Source organism: Nymphaea colorata, chromosome 10 (genome assembly GCF_008831285.2).
Source record: "Nymphaea colorata isolate Beijing-Zhang1983 chromosome 10, ASM883128v2, whole genome shotgun sequence".
NCBI lineage: Eukaryota > Viridiplantae > Streptophyta > Magnoliopsida > Nymphaeales > Nymphaeaceae > Nymphaea > Nymphaea colorata.
Window position 1 is genome coordinate 10,627,342 of NC_045147.1, and position 25,791 is coordinate 10,653,132.

Consider the following 25,791-nt stretch of genomic DNA (forward strand, 5'->3'; position numbering starts at 1 on the left):
GGCAAAAAACAAAATTTACAGAAACACACCTAGTTTTCTGAAAATAAAAGAAAGCTCGCTGAAGATTTAAATATTTTCTCTTGCCTGTTTCATTTATCGGCTCAGTTTTGTGTTGTTGAGAGGCTAAGTAAAATTTTCTGAGCCTCTTCTTGAGATTATAGGTCACCAAAGGGGAGGTTCTTAAAAAAGTCTTATGTCAGTAGAGAAGTTAACAGCCTAGCAATCAGAAACGGAGTCAAGGAGTGTTTGCATGGGCCCTGATTCCACCACAATTTTTAAAAAAATTTATATGTAAATTTTAAAAATTTTTACTTGTTTTATATTAAAATTTTAAAAAATAATATTTTATTTCTTATTAAAATTTAAAAGCTTTAATTTGAATCGTTTCATAAAAAAATTGTAGTTTTGTTTCTACAACCAACTATCAGTCTACCATATGCCACTTGGCGTACTTACAACATGACACACAAGTTGCCTTCTCGTGTTATGGGGATAAAAGAAAATTTCGTAAATAGTAAGCTCTTTCTGTTATTTTCGCAAAAAGTTAAGCATCAAATTGTAAAACTTTCAATAAAAATAAGAAAACACGGGAAAAGAATATTTCCCTCTCTATCTATTTCAGTATTTCTCTCTTCCTCATTTTGCCTTTCCTCTTTCTGCCCTCAATCAAGAAATCAAGAAGAGTCTCTTCCTTTCGTCACAATCTCTCTCTCTCTCTCTCTCTCTTTTGTTCTCCCTCTCTCTCGCTCGCTTCTGTTGGCATCGGAACGAGGGAGAAAGATAGGGGAATCACCATATAGCCTTCTAGGGTTTTCGGGAACTAGCGGGATTTCCATTTCTTTGATTTTGTTTGTTTTATATGTTTTTTCCTTTTTCCGGGCATCACGTACGTTTGATCCGTTCGGGCCCGGTTAGGGATTCCCGGCCAACTGGTTCTTGTCTTGGGGAGGCGCGTCGATTAATCTGGCGGGTTTTCTGCACCATTCCGGCGACCTCGTGGATGACCGAGGGCCTTCTTGGGAAGGTTTCGCTTGTGGATGGCTGATAGTAGAAGATGTGCTGTGAATTCTCAGCTGGGTACGTCTCGATTTCGACCTTTTTTCTCTTCTGATAGGTTTTGTTCTTGCTTTATTTTCCAGCCCGTTGACACTGCCACGTCTGTCGTTCTTTGGGAGGTGAAAATGACGCTTTCCTGTACATATTCTGTTTTACCTACTCTTTATAGGTATAGAAATTGCGCTTATCTTTCTGTGTCGGAATGGGGTTTTTACTTGGGAAATGGACAACTGATCAAAGCAGCAAAATGACACCGAAATTGACTCTCTCTCTCTCTCTCTCTCTCTCTCTCTCTCTAGTAAACTTAAAGGGACTGCGAGTATTCTCCATATTAGGCCTTGAATTTGGTAGCTCGAAATTGAAAATAACGTATGGTTTTTGTTTGTGGCTTTTCGCCATCTGAAAAATTCGGAGAATGGGGAGAGATTGCATCAAGGAACTCGAACGTCAGGCCTCAATCGGTAGAAATGCTATTTGAAAACTTGAGTAGCACTTGTTCTTTTGGCGGGAGATTTCATATGATGTTGAATAGTTACGAGAGCGAAGTTTCTATGGACATGAAGTGATATATGTGCTGGGCCTAATTATGCATGATATACGACTCTCCTTGCTAGGATACAATGTGGTGCAGTGCATCTAAGAGTTGGTTTCTGCACATCTTTTCAGAATATGGCTGATAAGTGATAGGCTGCTCTTTAGATGCATTTTGTGTTATTGGAAACTATTTTGATGCTTCATCGGAGGAAACATTACTCCTGCGAGGACAGGATTCATACGGTGATGTTTCCAAACTAGCGACTGTCTTCCCAACCCATTCCTAAAACCGAAGACCACAAGTGTTAACATGTTCATAGTGCAACTCTCTTCCCACTCCATTCCTAACAACCAAGGACCCACAAATGTTGACATATTCAAGTGTCATATTCACCATTGGCTGCATTCACATGTTCGTTACCTATGTGTTTTTTGGAACATCATACTTGAGCATTCATCTCCAAGTAGAACCCTGACACGGTTCCAAATCCAATCGATAATGTATATGAACCTAGACATGGCAGGTGGTTAACAGTTCCCTTGCAAGATTGAAGAGTAGTTGCTCCAAATTCTTGGAAATAACTTGACTTATGTTGACTATGTACTTCGTCGTCAACATATGGAATCCTAGCTCAACTAGTAGCCAGCACCAGTATCTCCTCACTTTTCCATACATCCTGTGTGTCTTCAGGTGCTCAAAAATGGAGTGATTATGGCACCTGTTCCCAACCAGAATAATTACAAGGACCACAGCCTTTGGATTCAAAACATATTCAGGGTATCATGGAGTCAGCAGCCACTTAATGGATATTATGCTATAGGATGGTAAGATGTTGATGCATGTCCTTGTGTCTTTAGCACTGTGCTACCAAGATTTCAAAGATTGATCATTCATTTTAATATGCATCTGAAGTGTTAAAATTGCTGCAAAGACCTTCTACAATCACCAGGCAGGGTGTTTTATCAGAAAACGACGATTTTAATTCGTGCAAAGCTGACCTACTAGTTTTGCTCAACCACATAGGCACATACTCCAAAAGAGCCACAAACTTGATCTAGCCAATCATGCTCAAGTTATATCTTATATGTCCAATGTCCATCATGCCTTGTTTGAAACTCCTATAGTACGCAGACAGACTATTTAAGTATCTGGCTGGATTGCGGACACAATTGTTGGGTTGTTCCTTCATTGATATTTTTAACATCCTTTCTGAGTTCAGGTCCAAAGTGCAAAAATTTCCAATTGCCCAATACCTGACTAGCTGGATCATGGATGTTGTATGGGCTGCCATTTGCACCCAAATCCAGTTCAGTTACATTCGTAGGTCCAGCATTCCATTCCTTTTGCTTCCTTCGGTTTATGGTTCTTGGGAGGTACATTCCTGAGAAATTAGCTTCTGGTGTTGAGGCATTCTATTAACTATGTTCATGAAACAATGCATCATCGTTTTCTTTAGGTATATGCCTCGATAGTTTGAACAAGTTGACTGTGAAATGGTGCAAATGCAATAATGAAAGGGGATTTGAAGCCACTGGCCAGTAAAACCTAGTGGAAGAATTTAACAAAGAAGTAGGTGTTCGCCTGTTTGGGCAGGGACTGCATTTCTGGTTGATTTTGAAAATGATTTTTCCCTTAAACAAACATTGTTTTTAAAATTTGCCTGTTGAAGGTCAAAACCAAGGAAAATTGGGTATGGGTGATCAGCTCAATGGAATCTGATGATATATTTACTGAAATTAACTTAAATAAAAAAATAAGCTGGAATATGCTTTGATACAAGTTGGACAATTTCATCAGGCACTTCTTGTGCTGCTTGGATACCTTGAGATAAATGATCTAGTCTAAATTTTCAGTAATAGGTTTATGCATGAAGAAAAGGTTGTGCAGCAGAAGGATTATCCATTCAGCCTCTTCTTACGTGTCTACACCATTGCAATGTTAATGTTGAAAAAACGAAAAGTGAGAAACAGGAAAAAACACTTTTTTTTTTAAGAAAAGATAAAAAATAAAAACCAATTTAGTGCATTTATTATGCATTTTATTTCACATTTTTTTTGATTTTGTCAATTAATATCAACATGAAGTAAACTTTAAACTTAACCTAAATTATTTATCATCATTAAAACATTATTTTAATCATCTTATCTACTCATTTTTTTTATCTTTTTATAGTTTCTAACTTATTTTATTTTTACATAATTTTTATGAATCTTTTTCTTTTTTGAAAAATTGCCGAGGTTTGCTCGAGAAAAACAATTTTGTCAAAAAAAACATGAGAAAAACCTCATCTTTGAAAACCTGAGAGTGATATTTCTGACAATGGTCTACAGTATGTTATCCGTATCGTACGATACGGACGCGTATCGTACGATACGTATCGTATAGGTCAAGAAAACCTATACGATACGTGTTTGAAACACGATACGGGTCCGTATCGTATGCGTATCGTCCGTATCGTACGATACGGGGGCCGTATCGTACGATACGGGCGATACACCCCCGTATCGTACGATACGGGCGATACACCCCCGTATCGTACGATACGGGAGAAAACACATATTTCTTTATTTTTTAAAAGTTTAAACACTCCTCCCCCTCTCTCTTCTTGTATTTAAAGACTCCAATAGACGTAGGAGGGAGAGATTTTGCCCATTTTCATCAAAAATAACCAAGGATTCATCAATTTGGAAGATATTATCGTTGAATCAGGAAAGATGATAACTATATGTTTTGAACTTATAAAATTGTGATGTAATCTAAGTCCTAAAACTCCAAGTCCTAAGACTCTAAGTCCTAAGATTCTATAAAATTTTCAAGTTTAAAATTGTGATGGATGCTTATATGTTATTCTTGAAAATTTGATTTCTTATTTTGGAATGTGTCGTTAATACACATGAATGTTCCTTATGTATGATAATCTTTTTAATATTTGAATACATTTTTCTTAATTTCTGATTTTTTGTTCATTTTTTTCAGTTTTTTAATGATTTTTCTCTATTTTTTATGATTTTTAAATATTTTTTAAAATTAAAAAATTAATTTTACGATACGCTACGCTACGTTTGCGATACGTTACGATACGGCGTATAGGTCGGCCCGACCGATACGCGATACGCTACGCCTTTTATAACATTGGGACTCTACACAGTACACACATACCCTGATGGAGACATATATCAAACCCAGCCCCAGAATGTGAGTTTGTTCGATCTGAAATGAACAGATTATTGTTGATAGCAGAAACTTGCGGTTTTCTCGGTGAGAATCAGAATTTTCAACCCTGAAATTTTCCTTTTCTTTGAAATTTTTGGTATGAAATGCATCACAAATAAAAGCCCACACATATAGGCACATACACACAGACTGGGACATGCTTACAGATAATATCATTTTGATTTTTTTTTCCATCTTGAGTCACTATCAAAAGAGGCTGCTGCATCAAATAACTTTGTTCAAAGTTTCAAACAGACATTGGGCAGATATTATTGGAGGCTCAAAACCGTTGGCTTCGTCCAACTGAAGTATGTGAGATACTACGCAACTACCAGAAGTTCTGTCTAACCCCAGACCCTCCCTACAAGCCTCCAGGTGTGTTATTAAACTGTTGATTTGCATTTATGAATTTTGTAGCATAGATGCACATTTGTATTATTGAAATTATGTCCAAATTTATGGATTGCATGATTGGAGGTAATTACATTCCTTTTGCTTCTAAATTACATGTACTCAACATTTCAGTTGCTCCACTTGAGTCAACATGATTTTGGTGAAGTGGGATGAAATAAAATGAAGCTGGAATTGATGTTTATTGGCTAAGTAATATTACCTTTTATATTATATGATCATGATTCTTCTTATTTAATCAGTGGCAGAGCCACGTGCCCTCCTGGCTTGTCAAAACTTCCTCTATAATACAAATGTTTGCATGTGAGTGCGTCCCTCAACAAGAAATGTATATAGTTGTATTTCTCCCTCCCTCCCCCTCTTTGTGGTTCTGCCCTTATTTTTAATGCTTTACCTACGTGTGTGTGTGTGTGTGTGTGTGTGTGTGCATGTTCATATATGTATGTTTATTTATGTATTGCACCCCCTTGCTGCATCTGTACCCATCCTCTTCCTCCACATCCATTGACACAGGTTTACTTTTACCCATTCTTCGTTAGTCTCTCACTTTGGCTTCTACCAAATAGTCAATGGGGCCAGTCCACGATCTTTTCAAAATTCTTCTTATTTACCTAAAAAAATGGATCAGCATTCCTTGCTGTTGGTCATTATGGTACCTTGAGTTATTTTGCTAAGAATCTTTTGACGTTTTCTTTTAGCTACCTTGGATCAACTCTTTACTTTTTGCAACCTTTTTTCTTGGATGGATGGAAAATTTAAAAATTGAATGATTGCCAGTAATGAGTTTCATTTTTGTTCCTAATCCCTGGTCTGCTAGGCCAGCAAAAAGTGGCTTATTATAGGTTATAATTTTGTGGTCTGATATATTTATTCGGAGCCACCATGATTATGGTCATGTGCTCTTGATTATGGTCATGTCCTGAACCAAAATTTAAGTTTGTGGGTCAAGTTAAACTTCAACGAATTTATCTTTTTCACTCTTTAAAGCTTCTTCATTGTTGTGCTTGGGGCCATTTCAAATTATCCTCCTTTTTATGAAGTAGGGGCTCTTGATTTTCTAGATTTTCTGGAAATTGGATTTTATGGAGTAGGTTTCTCAGCATACTATTTAGACATTTAATAAATCTTGCTAAAACATATGCGGGTTAGATTTGGCATTAGGTATCTACATGTATGAAAAGTGAAAACAACATGTACACTATCATAGGGAAATCTGGTTGACAACTACATCAACTTTGTAAGTACACACTCATATATATGTTTACGAGTGTACTATGGAAAAGGTTGACTCCAATGAGGTGGACTTTAAGAAGAACGTTGTTTGTGCTTTTGCAGATCAAGCTCCCAAGGTTATTGTCAACATGGTTTCTTTGGACAAAATATGATTTGGGTTTTTTCATTTGTACATTAACATATTTAAGAATCGATTTAGACTATTCATTAAAAGTTAATGAAGTGAACATGTTGTTTTTTAAAATCTGAAACAGCAAAATATCTCTCCATGGCAAGCTACATGACGCAGGTGCAGGGTGTAGGGTGCAGGTATGGATGAGGTTAAAAATCAAGTTACTGCGATTTTATCACGAATTTTTTCATTTATTTTTTATTTTCTTTTCTGTTTTTATTTTTTCAACTTTTGTTCCATTGTTTTATTTCCCTCTTGTTTTAGGTATTTAACATGACCTCCTAGATGCAATACGTACTTGTTACTTTATCATTTTTACCATTTTAAGTAGATGTTTTCAATGACTTCTTATTAGTTTTTCATTTCTTGAATTTTTACCTAACATTTTTTTATTTTTTATTATTTTTAAAAACTCTGAGATTTTCCCAAAATTTAAAAAAAAAAACAACTTTGCTGAAAAATATCCGAGAAATACCTTGCCGATAAAAACCCAAGAACGATATTTTTGGCTGTGGTTTGTATATAACTATATGTATATATAATTATATATGTATATACTATATACTATATAGTGTGAACAAGCAACAAAATATTTTTTAATACAACATAATAGGTCAAAATCAAAATTCTGATCAACAGTAGACCAATCCTATTGTATGGCTTAAACTATCAAATGTTGAATTAGTGAACCAACAAACATATGATATCACAATCACATTATCACACAAAACCATAATCATGCAAATTAAGTAAACGAAGAAGGAAACACAACTACATGTTTGAGATAGTGCAACATTTAGCAATTAAGCTATCAAGTATGAAGGAGCAAAACATTGAAGCAGAAATGATGGAAAAATGATGTAGGTCAGCTTTTGCACACTGACTCCGGTGTGGCTATGCAGCTATGTTTTACATAGATACCAAGTTGTAGGAGCAATCATGTTGAACACAACTTTGAGGTCAGATTGATCACATGAGGCTCAATCCTTTTAATTTCCGCTGGCGTGTAGTACTGTAGATGTGGCCTACAATTTTCCGGATATATACCATATATGCACGTGTTTGCATGTAAAGTATGTAAATGTGCATTTTCTCTATATGATTGAAACATATTCTGTTTGTATGCATCGATATATGCATGTGCTAGCTTTTAGCGTCACTTTTGTTTGACGTAAACTTATTTCTAATAAAGTTTGTTTAATTGTTTTCACCTTGTTTTGAGCATTTTCTATGCATCTTGGGTTCTGTATGCACCAATTTTGAAGTTTGAAAGGCACCCAGCTATAATAATAGACTGCAACTTATTCTTCCCTTCACAGACACCATATTTTCATAGAGGTGACCCTACTTTTCTCTCCTTAAAAGGGAGAAGGTTTTTTGTGTGTGTCGATCTTTTAAGTTGAATATTTATAGTGTTTCACTGCATGTCTTAGGTGGTTCACTTTTCCTTTTCGACCGAAAAGCACTTCGATATTTTCGTAAAGATGGTCATCGTTGGAGGAAGAAGAAGGATGGGAAGACAGTGAGAGAAGCCCATGAAAAGTTAAAGGTGGTATACTTGTACTTTTTTGTATTTATTTCCCCATCTCCTCCCTTATTTTATTTAATAAAACTTTGAATTTTCTATGAGATTATGGTAAACTTGATAAACAAAAAGTTCAAAAATATAGACAAATAAAATTACTTATATAACAAATCACATGTGTGTGTATATATATATATATATATATATATATATATATATATATATATATATATATATATATATATATATATATATATATTTGCTGTTGCTGTACCCGCACCCAACTTGTTGCATCACGCACCGGCACTTGCACCAACAACCGCACCCGCACCCATGTGACATAGTCTCATCATTCTCTTCCTTCTTCAATGTTCAAATTTGCTTTTTATTGCATTCTTCTGTGGGGTTTAGAGCACGAATCTCATGCAACGAAAGCAAGGTTGAACAAATGAAGAACAAAGAGAACGATGAAAACAATGTAAAACTGAAATTAGGGCTAATAATTGTTAATGTTGATCAATGAATCATCGACAAAACAAAAACATGACCGTAGAATAGGGTCTTTAAGCACATGAGCCGTAATTTGGATCTTAATGAATACGGGTCCCTAATGACTACCACATAAGTATAAAATATAAAAATAACTAAACCAATGGGATCGTAATGAACTAGGCGCTCCTCCATCCTGCGTTAGGTTCAAACTAAATTACACTACGAGGTTTTTCTGTTAAGTATAAATTTAGGCATTTCAGATGATGTTGAGATGGGTCTAGTAGATGTTTCAAAGCAAATGTAAGGAAACTTCCTTATGTGTCATTGGTTGTTGACTTGTTGGTAATTGTAAATAGATGTGGATGGGAGATGCTTTTATGCCAGGAAAAGGAATCGATTGGGCTGATAATTTAATTTATTAGGTTCACTTGCTTTTCGTCTTTCATATTGAGATGCTATTAATAGTACCGGGTCCTGTAATCCCGTAAATATCTGCTTCTGCCCTGGGTGAGTGCTTGGTCCTTACTGCCTTGATTTTGTTCTTTTGTAGGCTGGGAGTGTTGATGTGCTGCATTGTTACTATGCACATGGTGAAGACAATGAGAACTTTCAGAGGAGAAGTTACTGGATGCTTGAGGGGTCAGTTTCTCTCTCTCTCTCTCTCTATATATATATATATATATATAGTTTTTCATAGTTCAGAGAAGGAGGACAGACAGAACTCTTCATGTTGATGAACTGGTGGAATTGTTCCATACAGCATTACAATTATTGATGAATATCTTTGTATAAGTTCTGAAACTCATGCCTGTTTACTATCTGTATCTGATGACAGAATGTAGCAAACAAATCTAATTTGTTCCACATGGTTCCTGGCCATGGATATCCACGATAGTGATCAAATAATTACTGAATAGTCCATACTTGCCTGTTAAAGAGAGAAGGAGCTGGTGATGAACATGTAATTTTAGAGGTCTAGTGGTGATGTAATGTAGTTTTATGGTCATTTAGATTACCGTTAGGAGTGGTGGTTGTGGTGGCAGCAGAATGAGTACTATTCATTTGGTTTTTCTTGGGAACAGAACTATGATAATGTGACATTTATTTTTTCGAAAAGGATCTATGAACAATCATGGTTGGATAAGAACCAATGTTGTAAAAAGCGTATCATAAGCCGTATCGGTCTGGCTTTAAGATACGTTGTATCGTAAAATATCGTAACATATAGTAACCGTATTGTTTTTTTTAATAAATCAGAAAAAATTCGAAAAAAATTCGAAAAAATCATAAAAAATAAGTAAAAATCAAGAATAATACATTCTTCATAAAAAACATGTTTTACAGAATGATAGACTTATTATTGCTATAAAGTTACGGTTCATCATTCTTAAACATCAAAATTCATCAAGATGAAATTGTGAAAATATTCAATGTCAATACATGTAAAATGAAAGCACTCTCAACTCTCATTCATAATCCTCATCATATTCATTCTCATCCTCATCTCCATCTTCTTCTTCATCTTCATCTTCACGATTTTAAAAAACCCCTTCCTTCTACGGGAATCAGCCACCCACGTACAAATCCATGGTTTAATCGATGATTTCACTTTGAAAATCGATGATTTAACGATGGAAATTAATGATTTCCCTCCACGGCGGCACAATCTCTATGTTAGAAATGAAGAAGGGGAGGATTTTTATAAAGAAAACTCGAAAAAGAGGGATTCTAGCCCCCCTTTCTGGAAATCAGCCTGTATCGTACGATACGCCCCGTATCGTATACGATACAGGGGTTGTATCGTATCATATTTTCAAAACGATTCGATACGTATCGTACGATACGGGTCCGTATCGCACGATATGTACAACACTGATAAGAACTCAAAGATATCTTGTAATGATAAAAAATATGGTGTTTAGATACTGGTATGCTTATTTTGTAATGTGGAATGAGTTGGCAAGAGAACCCGGAACTATGATGATGTGAAATCTAGTTTTTTCGAAAAGGACTATGAACACTCATAGTGGGATAAAACTAGGAACTCGTATCTTGTTAATGATACAAAGTTGGTGTTAGAGATTGGTGTGCTTATTTCGTAATAAAGTTATGACGAGATGGGCACATGCTTATCAGTTGGAGTTGGGCATATCATACTCTTTTCATAATCAGTTATTTAGATGCAACAAAAATGAAATGTAAGTTCAATGTTTAAATGCACTTTTGGTAGAGTCTAGGTACCATGAAAATAACCACAATTGCAACTTGTCAGGTATGTATATATATTTTTTTCCAATGGAACCTGAACATGTGGAAACCTGTGGACTCCAACGTGCTTCAGGTTCATATTAGTATCATCTAACTGCAGCATGGGAGCCACCATACATTCACCAACTCATCATGTGTTTGATTGATCTTGCTCAGACATGAGGAAGATGCTGAAATGAGTCATTGACTACTTATATAGAATTTGCTGCTTCTCAATAATTTCTGTTACATATATATTGGCAATAAGATATTTCTGCAAGGGTGACAAAGCTTGTACCATGGAATATCTATTAGATTCAACATCCCACTGTCAATATCTCCATGACATGTAAGCAACATACACCAAATAGAAGATGTGACTTTGTCATCTAAAATCATGGTTTTGATTGTCTGCCATGTGCCCATGTCCATCAATGCTATATTTCATCATGGTTCCTGCCATGCCCTGGGACTCTGTATTCTGTCATCATTTCACCATCACATGTTATTATCTAGTGCTTTCACCTCACTGGCCATATCTTTATACAATGATTTAACCATAAATCAAGGTAAACAAAAATACAATTCTTGATTTATTGTCCTGGAGCTTGTTATGTTCTTCATGCATCAGTATAGTATATTTCTTGCAATCAAGCTTCCATGTGTATAATTCTGTTATTTTTCTAAGTCAAATGAAACCTGATTGCTGTGAACAGTCTCCATTCCCAATAAAATAAAATCTTCTTCTTTTGGTATACTTTTTTGTTGTGGGGGGGGGGGGGGGGGGGTTAAAGAAGGTTCCTAAGAAATACCCTAGTGACAGGAAAATATTCAGACTGAACTCAATGAGTTGTAGGCAGATGAAGTCTTAGCCTCTTAGGTCACTCTTCTGATTTTTAACAAAACGTACCAAGCCATGAGAAAGGCTATCCAGATATGGACCACCGCATTTATATTGCATATGCTTCTGTGCATGTTGTAACCATAAAAAAAAGAGACAAAACCCTTATGAAATATAACTACGAGGGTTGAAAATGGTCCATTCAGTTCAAAAACAATTAAAAAGAAGAGGTATCTGAATTGCCGGATTTCATTTCAGCCTAGATAGTAAATACTTCTGATGAACACCTGTTCCAGCATTTGTAGCGTGATGGCAATGGCAGCTTTATGACAGCTTCCTTCTATCACTCCCTTAGGGTTTATAATTCTTCATTTACCTTATGCTGTACGTTCTTGGTTAGATAAAAGTATTTTCTCCATCTTCCCTCTTTCTCAAGTGTTTAGTGAGAAAGGAGGGGTTTGGGGAGTTAGAATTACCTATTAAGTCAGGGAAGTATAGTAGCAATTTTCCTGTATTGGATTCCATTTCATATTGGAATCCTGAAAAGCTGATACCCGTCATGGATACGTATTGGCCTATAGTGACAACAAAAAGCTAAATAAAAACTAATATTATTATTTTTAAAATTTTTTTTTGCTAATTCATCAGCTTGTATGTTGCTGTTTTGGCTGATACAAGGGATTTGGCCAATAGCTTGCTGGTATTTGAAAAGGCAGTCTTGAGCCTTTCTTGTATCATGTTCTTTCTGATACATCATACATGCTGCTAGCATGCTACGCACTGATAATAATTACATTTGGTAGAAACTATAGTTGTCTATTCGAAGCAATAACATCATGATATGCAATGTCTTTAGTAAGACACAAGAACAAGACACATTGAAATTGCTTGCCTTCATTTGCCTGTTGCTTCTGTACTTTATTGTGTGCTGGTGCTCTTTCAAATGGTTTATGATTCAAAGTTTCCTGGTCTGTATGCTTCTTGCTAATCTGTCTTGGACTTGGGATGGTTGTTGGTTGCAACAGGGAGTAACTATTTGCGTATTGTAAATGGGTTCTGCTAATAAAAATGCCTGTTTTACGTGCTTCGCTTATGTTACATTGGTACTTGCTTCTTGCAGGGAATTAGAGCATATTGTTCTTGTGCACTACAGAGAGGTTAAAGAGGTGAGTGATCAATCTCCTTTCATCATTTATTGGTTTCTGTTGACACACACACACACACACAAAACTGCTTGCATTGATGCATTCCATGTTCTTCTTATGGTCTACCTTGATTTATGTGTTGGCATCATGATGGTGCCAAACATGTTCTAACTGTGTTGGATTTTCTTTATTTTGCATTTTTTGATCTTAAAAGATAGGGTATGGAAAACATGTTTTCCACAAAAAAATAACTAAACAGAGTAGATATATGAGATAGTTTACCTATTTCTTTTTCCCAAGAGAGTCATTGTTTTTAATGTAGCCGAAAGTGCTAGGCATCTCTAGGCAGTGGACTCTCAAAAAAGTTTAGGTGGGCCTAGGTGGGCTGGAACAAGTAGGAATATTGGAAATTGACACGCATATTAGTTATCCTCGTTACAATATTTATGATAGTCAAATAAAAGGAACAATGCATCTTAGGCGGGACCATCTAGGTACGGTAGCCTAGGCAGAAACCAGGCTGCCAGGCACCAGCACCTTCCTAAAGGTGCCTAGGCTGCCTTTGATGATAAAGATTGTTTTGCCCCATATTTATCACAGAACCAGTAGATTCTGTATTTGGGTAGTGATAATTTTTTTCCATCTGAACTGAGAGCAGTTTCCAAGGAAATCTCGTGTGGTTATTCGACATGGCTGTTATGTTACAAAAAACTCTCCAAACAACAATATTCTTATTTGAGCTAGGTTGCCAAGGTGCTCCTAAGCCCAAAGGCTAAGTTGGGTCACCTGGTCTAGCGGTTCCTATGGGACCTGCCACATGAAAAATGCCTATGCTATTATTAGTTATGTTGCCTAGGCTTGACGAGGCACTGAGCAAACTAGGTGTCTTCTTCTTTAAGTAGTTAGCTTTTCTTTTCCTTACCCTCTTTTTTCTTGTTGAAATCAGAGCACAAACACCTTTTTTGATCTGGCGTACAGCCTTATGAAAAACAGCTTAGAACTCTTACTGTTGGAAGTATTGAAAATATATTAATTGAAGAACTGAAAATATATTAATGAAAGTAGCTCACTCAGCTGAGGAGCACAAAAAAAGGATAAAAATACACAGGAAAAAAATTAAATGGTACAACTGTACAAGTACAACAAGAACCCATGTACAACATATGTGTGCGTATGCAAATCATATATTAAAAAGTTGCTGGACATATATGAAGAAAAAGACATATATGCACACAGATTGTAATATGTATGCATGTATTTATATATGTATATACCTTCAAACTTACGGTGTGGCCTCCGAAAGTTTGTCTCAAGAAGGAATTGAAATCTGCTGAATGTGAGAACCTCAGTGAGTTCGTCTCAAGAAGAAATTGGTATCTGCTGGATGCAAGAACCTTGTTGATGAAATCTACAAGTTGATACTTTGAATGGACCTAAAATAGTTTATGGATTTCTGAATATATTCTTCTCTAGCAACTGAAAATCTATCTTTATTTCTTTTGTTTTTTCATGGATATGTGATTGCTAGCTATGTAGACAACACCTTTATTATAACAAATAGTTTCAATTAGACTCTTTATCCACATAATCTCCATTGAAATAGTTGCCATTGGTATGGCACATAGCTTTTGTTGAGGGTAAAGAAACGTTGTTTTGTTTCTTGCATCTCCATGAGAGCAAGAAACCAGTGGTGTGGTGCCTATTAATAGGATCACCATTGAAATTGCAGCAGTATAAACAAGAAAAAATTGCATAAGCTGCTTAAGTTTTAAGCCATTAACAACAAATCACCACCACAGGTGAACACATACATGCTCGACTTTTCATATATATTCAGGCGATGGATGAAAACATCCTTCTTTTCAAAACGAAAAGATTGCCCTGACGCCTCTCTTCTTCCCCTCCTGGCAAGTCGCAATCGAGCCCACCTTTTTCTCTTGCAGAGTTCCCTGGAGATGACATTCCCAATTTCCCATTGTCTCAAAATGCTTGCCATCGAGGTGTTAATGACAAATACATCATCAAAAGAGAGAACAACAATTGGGTGGACAAGATTTACAAACTCATGGACACCATCAGTAATGCTTCAATTTTACATAGCTAGGGAAATGAATCTTCCATTCCTTCTCACAATTGAAGATGTTTTTGATCATCAAACCTGCAGGGTGTTGTGATCACCAGAAGGGTGGAGAGAGGGTCGATTAAGGTCAGATACATGTTGATATAGTGAGATTGAAGGAGAAAGGATGATTGTTACTGGAGTGAAGTTCATGCTCCAGAAGATCTGCATTTTGCACATCCCTATTGCTGAATATTTTGTGCCCTGCATCGGTATCTGAAGATTCTGAACAAACATAACTGCATCTATGATACAAGCCGCACATTCAGGACATGATTCGTAAGGAGAACCTAATGGTGAAGGCATAGAGGCTAGAGAAGATCTGATGTGGGTACTAAAAATAGTCAGCATCTTCTTCTAAGATTTAAAAAAAGAATGCCAGGTTGCCGTTGACTAGAAAAAGGGAAAAACCTTTTTTTTTTGTAATGTTTACTTAGGAGAAACCTCCTTTGGCGTAAAACTCTTAAGGCCATACCCTTCTGCCTCCAAGGTTTTGGCTTACTTCGGGACCTGGGTAGACCTATGGTATATCCTTCAACTTGGGTGTCGTGCTTGCCACCATTTATAACCTAAGTAACATATTGGAGCGTGGCGGCGATCCCATGATTTGAACCTTGGGTTCTTGAGTGTGAGCCGCCTTGCCACCTGGTTGCGCTATGCCCCTTGAAGTGAAACTTATAGAGCTTAGATATAAAAAGAAGAAAGGGAACTAAACATCCTTTACTTTTTTTGTTCTTTTATAAATGAAAGTCCTTTTTTGGTTGAGGGCGTATTTTTGGGTTCAATTGTGTGAAATATCTTATTGGTAGTGCTGGTTTGCATTATGAATGTTCATGTGGGAGGGAGTTGAAGATGGGTGGCTCACCTGCATCGTGGGAGGAAGGCAAGCAATTGAGTACCATGCTGAAGCTGTGTTGGAGGGCAAAAAATGAAGGTTATTACTTGAGTAATGAGGGAAGGGGAAACGACATTGGTAGTGTCAGTGGAGAACTAGTATTGCACTACCTGGGCGTGCCTGATGGTGGCCATGAAAGAGTTGCAAATGGGTGGGTCATTTGCATAGTGGGAGGAAAGCAGGTGGTCGAGTGCCATGCAAAAGCAAAGTTGTTGAATGCGAGAGTAAAGAAGGTTGAAATGGAAGGGTGATTTTTGTAATTCTAAAAGTTAACATTTTCCATCACCATGCATTCGTAAGGTGTCCCTCTGAGAATTTGAGTGAAAAGTTGTCTATTTGTTAACTGTTAATTTGTTATTTACTCATGAGTTGGGCGGCATTTTGTAAATTTTTTGTATATAAAACAATTTTGTAAGGGGGAAGAGGAGGGTAGTGATAGTCATTTTGTGATGGTATTGTTGAAGTGGTTGCCTACTGTGAACAATAGTGGTTGCTTGCTAGTTCTAGCTTGCAACATGGACAACATGTATTGAGCATCAATGTAATTGTGCTTAAGCATAGCCATCTCATCCCAAAGTTGACCTCTGCAACATATTCTTTGATTGTTTTATTACCTTGTTGAAGGTTGACAATTCTGACCTGCATGTTGCATATATTTGCAACATTCTTCATTGTTTAGTCTAAAAAATCACAAGCTTCATGCACATAATTGAGCTTAAAAGTTTGGCCATTTGTGGAAAGTGAAGATCCAAGCAATAATCTTGTGGTGTCCTACCTTTCATTCTTCCCATTTTTTTTCATAATCAGCAACCACCTTTTCTTTTTCTGAACCTTCTAATTCTTAAGCGTTACCATCAACTATTTTTGTAAGAGGAATAGAAGAGACTTTTTCATTGACAAGGTGTTATCTTCAACTCAGCACGTCCATTAAAAACAGCATGTGAGCAATAAAAACTGTTCAGCAGGACCCATGACAAAAAAAAAGGATAGAACAGTCATAGGAATAACACTAAACAGTTGGTGGGCAAGCAATCTCGGCACACCAAATGGTAGGGGCAGCCAAAACACAATCTTCCAATTGACCCACTGCTTGAAGAAAATAACACAAATTGATAGAAGGTCAACCTGGCTCTGATGCCATATAAATCAGAGCTCCAACACCCAAACTAATCAGGCATACATCTCTGCGGACAAGAGTCTCACACACTTGGAAGAACTGAAATTTATTAATGAAAGAAACAGAATGCAAACTGGTACTCAGGCCCTGATGAACACAGTGGGACTTAGTCCCTTATTTATAGGTAATGAACACAGAGAAAGCAAGGGGAATTAGCTGTTCAGCCAGTTCCAACGGTTAGCTAGGGCTGAACACTAGTCGAGTCGAGCCCGAGCTCGTCTCGACTCTTGTTTTGGTCAGCTCGAGCTCGGCTCGAACTCGAGTCGAGCTTTACAATGGTAGCTCGAGCTTGACTCGATCAACTGTGTTCGAGCTCGAGATTGACTCGACCGACTCGTTTAACTCTGCTTGTTCCAGATGCTTCTGCTGTGGAACGGGAAAGAAGATGGCAGTAGCTACCTTCTGCAAAGGAAAAGGAAAAATCCTTCTTGTTTTATCTGATTTAGAGAGAGAGAGAGAGAGAGAGAGAGAGAGAAGAATACCATTGTTGGTTGCCATCAGCAGTTCCACTGATCGCCGGATGTCAGGGCTAATTGAAGGAGGCAGATAACGATGGCGGAGGGCCTGCGGTGATGGCTGGGAGTAGGGTTAGGGTTTGGGATGGGAAGGAGGTGTACGACTGAGGTGACCATCTCTGGTGGGAGAAGAGGAGGAGGTGGAAGAAGTAGAAAAACATAGTTGATAGAGAGAGGGCCTGCTAAGGGCAGCAACAATCTGCAGAGGCTCAAGGTCGAGGATGAAAGGGAAAGAAAGTGAAGAGAGAGAGAAAAAGATGAAAAATGAACATGAATCAATGAGGAAAACAATATATCCGAGCTGACGAGCCGAGTTGGGTTAAGCGAGCTTGTTAAACGAACTCGAGCTCGGCTCGATAAAATAAACGAGCTGAACGATCAACTCGAGTCTTGGCTCGTTGAGTAGAAAAACTGGCTCGAACTTGAGTTTGTGCCGAGCTTTAATGAGCCGAGTCCGAGTTACTCGGCTCGTTGTTCACCCCTACGGTTAGCTAGCTTTGCTCATCTTAGCAGCAGAAATAAAAAGAGTAAAAATACACAAAAAACGAAAATAAATATAGAATTCATGTACAAGAGACACACACACATATATATGCAAATCATATATTAAACTTTACTGTACATATATGCAAAAGGGGACCTTTATGCATAGAGATTGTTATGTATGACAGAATATACATGTATATTCTTCCTAATACTTTTTCTTTGTTGATTAGAGTTATAATGGAAGATTTTATGGCAAAAAATGTTAACATGGAAAACGTGAGTATGTTGAGGATTTTATTTGTTTTTTCTTATAATTAGTTTAGTAGTTTAAGGTTTAGTTTAGGTTTTTAGGTTTTAGAACTTAAAAGTGGAGAAGAGGATCTTGCATGCTCTGTGACATTGAAGAACTATGCTGTTAAATTGTAAACTTGCTCTCCTTATGCTATAGAACCTTTAAATTTTTATTGTTTAACTTTTTGAAATTTAACGTTTTAAACTTTTAACTATGTTTTTTATCATGCTATGAAATGTTTAATGTGGTAGTGCTATCGTGCATTTTAGTTGTTTCTGTAAGTTGACAGTCATTTTTTTTACTGAGAAATTCTTCAAATTTTTTCGTAATTTTAGTGTTTAATGTTGCATTTTGTTGGTTTCCTTTTCTGGTCTGCTTATGTGCTTAATTCTGATTAAGTTGTGAGCTCAGATCACCACGTAGGCAGCCTGTGGTGCTTTTGTGTTTTGACAACAGAGGATTTGAGAATGTTTAGAAGAAAAGTCCATGTATTGCTGCAAAGAAGAAGGCTTATCATCTTCATGGTCTTTTTAACGTATAAAAATTGTTTTCCTTGCATATTCATGATTAGAATTGAACCAGTCTGTCTTTAAGTTCATGATGTTAACACATAGAAATATGTTCTTAGCATAGCTTTATTGCCTTTCTTCCCCCCTGCATAAGGGTGAGCATGTGTTGAGTGGTGTAATGTTGCAATAATGTTAGATGACCAGGATGTAGGGGTATATGGCTGCCATATTTGTGGGTACCGCATCAATTTTGTATGTTTTTATAGAAGATTTCATAATATGATTTATATACAGGGGAACAGGTCTGGTGTTTCTCGGTCAATAAGTACTGAAGCAGGAGCTCAAAGTTCACTGCCTGGCAATACAAATTCTTCACCTGCTTCTTCTATTCAAGCAAATTCTGCTGCTGTGACAGCTCAAGCATCCTTTGCATCAAGTCCAAGCACAGCTGATTGGAATGGACATGCTCATTCTCCAGAATACGATGAAGCTGAATCTGGGGATGATATTGGTGCCTCTAGTATTTCTGAAAACATATCTTGTTCTGGGTTTCAGAATTCTTCTTTACAATTGAATGATAGGGTTGGTAAAGATATTTCAGGGTGTAGAGGTTCTATTCCCTCATCTTTCTCTAGGGGTTTGACAAACATAGCAGGGATGAACAATGGACTTCCTGATCTTTTTAGTGTCAATCAACTTTTTACTGGGACATGTATGACCAATGAGCCTAATGATGCAAGCCTCATAGCTTCTGGGCAAGCTGGTAATGTCCTGTTTTTCTTGATAGCTTAGAAGTTTGACTTTTATATTGCAGTAGTTTGTCATTGACAACTTATTAATAACATTGTTAATCCAGGTTAACGAAAGGCTATCAACTATCATTTCTTTGTTTTTCTTTGAGTTGCTGATAACAAGTGGCATGGTGTTTTTCCCTATAGGTCTACCAGAGTTCTCAGCAACACAAATTGCTGGACAGCCATTTTGTGGAACAAATTTGAGCCATGGCACTGGCTCCTTTGCATGGCCTGAGGTACAGGGTACGAGTCAAAGCTATGGTAATATAGATGGTGACAGATTTTTTTTCAATACTACGAATTCCATGGGGGATATGACTAGATCTGGTTTTAATGTTCATCCCGGCTTACTGAAAAGTAACCAAGTTGGAGTCCAAGCACTTCCTGAACATCCACAAGAGATGATGAAAGATTCTCATAGGTTGTTTCAGGTAATTTTTAGATACATCATAGTAGCTAAAGCACAAGCTCTACTAAGATAGTCTCAACTTTGTCTTTTCTTGTACAACGAGGCTTTGGTTATAATTACTGTTCATGCACATCTGTGCTTATTGTTTAACTCTCCATTTTCTCATCTTTTCTTTAAACATCTTAGATACCCAAGTTTTAGGTTTTGTTTGGAAAGTTTCATCTGTTTGCATGTTTTAGTGTGGTTGATTTTGTGGCTTTCACTTGCCATCTAATTTTCAATTATATATTTGCACTTTATGTAATTTCAGGGGCAAGCGAGTCAAGGGGATGTGGTGGCACCTGGTAGCATTGCTATGGATAGGCAAAATCTATCAGACATCAGTCATATGAACCAGGAGCCTTTCAGTTGCCATGATCATGTTCCTTCTGAATGTCAAGTTAATAAATCACATGTCAATCCCTCTTCTTACCTGCAGACCATTGGGATAAAATCTGAACCTGCTGATTCTTCAAAAGGTCCTTTGGTTGACAATCTGTATAGTGATGAAAACTTGGGCTTAAAGAAACTAGATAGCTTTGGGAGATGGATGAGCAGGGAAATTGGTGTGGACTGTGATGAACCACTGACAGCTTCTGATTCTGGTAACTACTGGAGTACTCTTAATCCCCAGGTCAGTGACAAGGATGTTTCTAGCTTGTCAGGTCATATGCAATTGGATGTTGATCCACTGGGCCCTTCTCTTTCCCAAGAACAGTTGTTCAGTATTATTGATTTTTCACCAGACTGGGCTTATTCAGGTGTTGAGACAAAGGTATGTAATAAAGTTTGTAACTTGGATGTGCATCTGTTATGATAGAGGAACTTTTGGCCTTTTACAATATGTGAATATGGTGTCTAGTGTCTACCAATTAGTTGTTTGCAACGTTCATCAAAAGCATAATCACCTGTGGCTGTCAGTCATGGTTTTTCCACGGTAGATCTAGCTTTTGTTATTCAGTAGGCACTAAGCATTGCAGCTACTCTTTTCAGTTTTTGTATTGACCTTACTGTTTATCTGGTCAGGTTCTGATCTCAGGGGTGTTTTTAGCAGACACAGAATATCGCAGGGCCGTTAAATGGTGCTGTATGTTTGGTGAGCTTGAAGTTTCCGCTGAGATCTTAACAAACAATGTTCTTCGTTGTCAAGCCCCTGTTCATTCCCCGGGTAGAGTTCCATTTTATATTACCTGCAGTAACAGGTTAGCGTGCAGTGAGGTTCGGGAGTTTGATTATCGGGAAAGACCTTCTGCTCTGTCGCTTCCTGTTGGATTGAAAGGAAATACTGAAGATGAAACTGTTCTTCAGGTTCGCCTTGCAAAGATGTTGGTCTTGGGCTCTGAAAAGAGGTGGCTTAGTTGCTCTCTTCAAAATTGTGAAAAATGTCACCTGAAAAAAGATATTCTTTCACTTAGAGGTGATGATACAAATGAGTGGGATGAGATTGAGAAGTCTGTAAAGCACATTGATGGAAACTATAGAAGTGCTAGGGAGCTTTTGATGCAGAAAATGCTCAAGGACAAGTTATATCAATGGCTTGTCTGTAAATCCCATGAAGAAGGAAAGGGACCAAATTTCCTGGATGATGAAGGGCAAGGTGTAATCCATTTGGCTGCTGCACTTGGCTATGAGTGGGCAATGGGGCCAATTGTTGCTGCTGGTGTCAGCCCAAGTTTTAGGGATGCACGTGGTAGGACGGGGCTTCATTGGGCTGCATATTTTGGCAGGTTAGTGGTTTTTCAATTGTCTAATTTTGGTCCATTCTGAGGACCCTTCTTTTTAGTAAATTGCATTTTTCTTTTTTTGACCTACAATATCTGGTAGTATTTTGGAACATGAGAAAATGCGAACAATGTCACTGAAAATTTGGAGGCCTGGGAAATTAATGTTGCTTTGTCTTTTCCTTTTAGTAGTTTGATGTCAATAGGATGAGATACCGTGCGAGTTGGGGGTGGTCATGAATAATGATGACATGAACAGGTTCCAACAGCAGAATGACTATTTGCAAATCTCCTACGTTGATTGATTTGACTAATTCAGCAAAGTTCACGTCTGATTCATTTGGATGGTTTCTTGTACATGCCTGCTTCAGTTCACCACATTCTCACCATCCTTTCTTCCGATGCTTTTTTTTTTCCCTATCCTTAGTTCTTCGAAATTGTCGCTGATTTTCTCTTTATTTTCTTAAAGTCTAACCAGTATGAATACAAGTTATCTGTTGAACAGTTCACAACAAACATGCAATCATGCTGCGGAAAAAAGAAAAAATGCATGTGATTCCTTTATAAAATGAAATCTCCTTTTTTTTGACATTATCAACGATTTCTTATGTCCATCCCCTTAATTTTGGGGTACTGGACTATTAATGCTTAAATTTGAAAAATGTTACTAATTAACTTTAAATTCTAATAAAATCTTTACTAAGTAGGCTATTATTTCTGCATTTTTAGTTGTTCTATCCTCCTATCCATCTGACCTCATGGATGAGGTTGGATTTGTCCAAATTCATACAAGTGAGTCATCGAAATAATGTAAATATGATTTTGTGTTCCCCTATTTCTGAAGTTTATGGAGCATTAATTTCGATATCTTTAAAATTTGATCTACACGTCCATTTTCAACAATCTTTTTTATCACTATAGATTTGGATGTTTTTTGAATCCCTGTTTGATTTCAAAAACCAGCCTTAATCTGGATTCAATCTGGAATCTTCCTGTCCTATAGTACTTGCATATCTTATAAAGGTTTCAGAATCTCAGATATAATACAAAACATGAACTAGGGGTCTGAATATCTGCTTTCTTGGGGACAACTTTGCAGAAGTAATTACCATCTTATGTCACTTTCAACTAGAAACAGGAGCAGCTTTTTCTTCAGATCCAAGTGAAAGCTATCTGCTTTTTCTGTATGGTGGTCTGTTTCCAGGACACTGCTTGTTGTGGGTCGGTTAAGTATGCTATTGCTCAGTCTATAACTATAACATACCCAATTCAACAAGTCTAATGAAGGATCACTGTGAGGTGGTCTGCCTGCCTTTATTAACAAAAAAAATCAGTATGTACACAAAAAGAATGCAGGCATCATGACCAGAAAACCTCAAAACTGAGCAACCAGCTACAAAACACTGTCACTGCAAGCTCCATGACAGAAAACCGGCCATAGCAAATTCAGAACCACAAACAAAACCAGATAAAAAGAGTCTCATGACCGGAAAAACAGAAAGATCAAGGGCTTCGGCATGGTCATCATACACGGCCCTGTCTCTATGCCGAATGAGGAGTTCGCTGACCTACGGAGAGATTCCTTCATTGGAGACCATCATGACATGCATTAAACATGTCAGGTGTTGCCATTTTTTTTGGCCATGCTCAGTTCCTGTTAAGAAAATTGGTGGGGCGCCTTCTCCAACCACCATTGTTGGTGGTGATTTTGAACTTGCTGTTACCTTGCTCTGCAGTCCTTGAAGCCCAGTCAAGCACTGAGAACTCGCAGATATCATTTCCGGCCACTGCAGCTTGGTGCCACTTGAAAAACTGCCTCCCGTTTCCTAGCATAAGAAAGCCCCCTACCCATCTCTTCCTATCTTTCATATATGTCACCTCAGTCAGTCTGTTGTCCTCCACCTGCAGGTCTCCCCTGTCGGTGACAATTACACCAGTATGCTGCCATATTTGCAACATAGGTTGCTCCTCCTCCTTCCAACTGAGGGAACGATAGACTTCCTGGCAGCTTCTCCATATCATTTTCGGCATGGCATGACCAACAGCTTGAGTGTGGTCTCCATGCATAATCTGATTCCGGCACAGCCAGACTTTCCAAATCACCGAAGGAAAAGTGATTTTCCAGCAAATAGTAAGCCATTGCTGCTGGAACTTGGTCCAATAGTCACCTTATCTTTTTTCTTCTGTTTTAACCTGGTCAAAGGCCATGAACTGCTTTATCATGCCCTTGCCTCTGGTAATCCAGGTCATGTTTCCATAGAGAGAGAGAGGGAGAGACAGAGTTTTTCCTGAATGGATCTTGACAAAGGATGATAAGTTGAAGATCACAAAAGAATCCTTCTTTTATCCAGCTAGGCTGTATAGCTGCTGGCACACACGTCACAGTTTGTACGTGTGCATGTGCTGCACCTACTTTTTTATGGATTTTTCCTTGTATGTACATCCACACCTTTATTTGGCAGGCTCCACTGTTTTTTTCATTTAAGCAGTTTCTTTGACATTGTTCTCTGACATGCTTCATTAAGTGCCTTCCCCCCCCTCCCCTCTTCAAGCACTTCCTATAGATTTCTTTCATGTTTTGCAATATGGGGTCTTCCTATCTTTGGACGTCAGTGATTAGCAGTTTCATCTTTTGTTTGTTGCATGAGAAAGCACTGTTAAGATGTATTAGTAATAGGTTTATGCGTAGAAGCACTTTTCTTCATGCAGATTGAACCAGATCCATCAGGTGTAAAATTTGCTAATTCATTTTCCTTTAAATGTTCAGAGAGGAAACAGTTGTTACACTAATACGGCTTGGTGCTGCTCCAGGCGCATTAGAAGATCCGACAGCAAAATTTCCTCAAGGGCAAACTGCTGCCGATTTGGCTTCTAGTAGAGGACATAAAGGCATAGCTGGTTATTTGGCAGAAGCAGATCTAACTAGTCACCTTTCATCAATCTCATTGAGGGAAAATTTAATGGATAACGTCTCTGCCACACTTGCAGTACAGAAGGCTTTTGAAACTGTTGAGAAGCAGAGGCTTCTCCATCCTCTTGATGGAGACATGAAAGATGAATTATCTCTGAAGGAATCACTTGCTGCTGTTAGAAAGTCTGCTCAAGCAGCTGCTCGGATTCAAGCTGCCTTTAGAGTTCATTCTTTTCGACAGAGGCATTTGGCAGAGAGTAGTAGTGGATCCCTTGATAATCCACGTGACATACATAATCTGGTTAACGCAAAAATGTCACTTAGAAAGGGCCAGTCATCTAGCACTTTTGATGTTGCAGCAGTCAAGATCCAGCAAAAGTATCGTGGATGGAAGGCCCGCAAAGATTTTGTGAAGATTCGTGAGCGCATTGTGAAAATTCAGGTCCTTTGTTTCTGCTCTATTAAATGAGACTATAGATGATCTTTGGATGCATTTTTGTGTCTTTCTTGTTGAACTTGTTGTTTTGGCAGGTTATATTTCTCAAACAATGGATCTTCTAAGTAACTGTTTTTGAACGTGAGACAGAAGGTCGTTAGAAAACCATTGTACAAACTAATTTTCTCTATACACAAACTGTGCCTTGCTTAGCAGTTACGGTTCCTTTTATTTTGCTGGTTGACATTTTGTTCCTGTTGAGAAAAGAAAAATTCAGCTTGAAATGTGTGCATCTGCACTATATGGGAAGGTACAAAGTTTTTCCAATGTGAGGGCCCGTATGGGGCCAATGGCATTTTCTTGACTAGTTGGTTGCTTCAAATTTTAGGACACTGGTTGTGTGATCTGACCTCATTTTCTTACTTTTTCTCCAAGTTAATAGGAGAGAGGGTCAGGTTTTCACTGGTTCAACTTACAAACACGCGCTGCCATGAGAGCCATTCATCTGCTTGCTAGTTTACTCCGATCAGTACATTGACCTGGTCAGGGCCAGATGTATGATCCATGTTGCTGCATGAGGGCGATCCAATTAGGGATTGACCTTATTTCAATTCATTT

The 25,791-nt window shown here is 37.7% G+C and overlaps 1 protein-coding gene across 2 annotated transcripts in view; it reads left to right on the forward strand.

The window, feature by feature from the left end:
- Positions 1-633: 633 nt before the first annotated feature.
- Positions 634-25,791, forward strand: part of LOC116262303 (calmodulin-binding transcription activator 1-like) — a 29,169-nt gene continuing 4,011 nt past the window's right edge. For both annotated transcript variants that reach the window (XR_004174444.2, XM_031641538.2), the window contains exons 1-10: positions 634-1,077; positions 5,060-5,179; positions 8,054-8,169; positions 9,188-9,276; positions 12,846-12,891; positions 19,158-19,626; positions 19,802-20,088; positions 20,377-20,880; positions 21,132-21,832; positions 24,594-25,179. Coding sequence is in view for 1 of the 2 variants with exons in the window: in XM_031641538.2 (XP_031497398.1) it covers positions 1,038-1,077; positions 5,060-5,179; positions 8,054-8,169; positions 9,188-9,276; positions 12,846-12,891; positions 19,158-19,626; positions 19,802-20,088; positions 20,377-20,880; positions 21,132-21,832; positions 24,594-25,179 (2,958 nt within the window). In the remaining variant the exon portion in view is untranslated. The remainder of the gene's footprint in view (positions 1,078-5,059; positions 5,180-8,053; positions 8,170-9,187; positions 9,277-12,845; positions 12,892-19,157; positions 19,627-19,801; positions 20,089-20,376; positions 20,881-21,131; positions 21,833-24,593; positions 25,180-25,791) is intronic.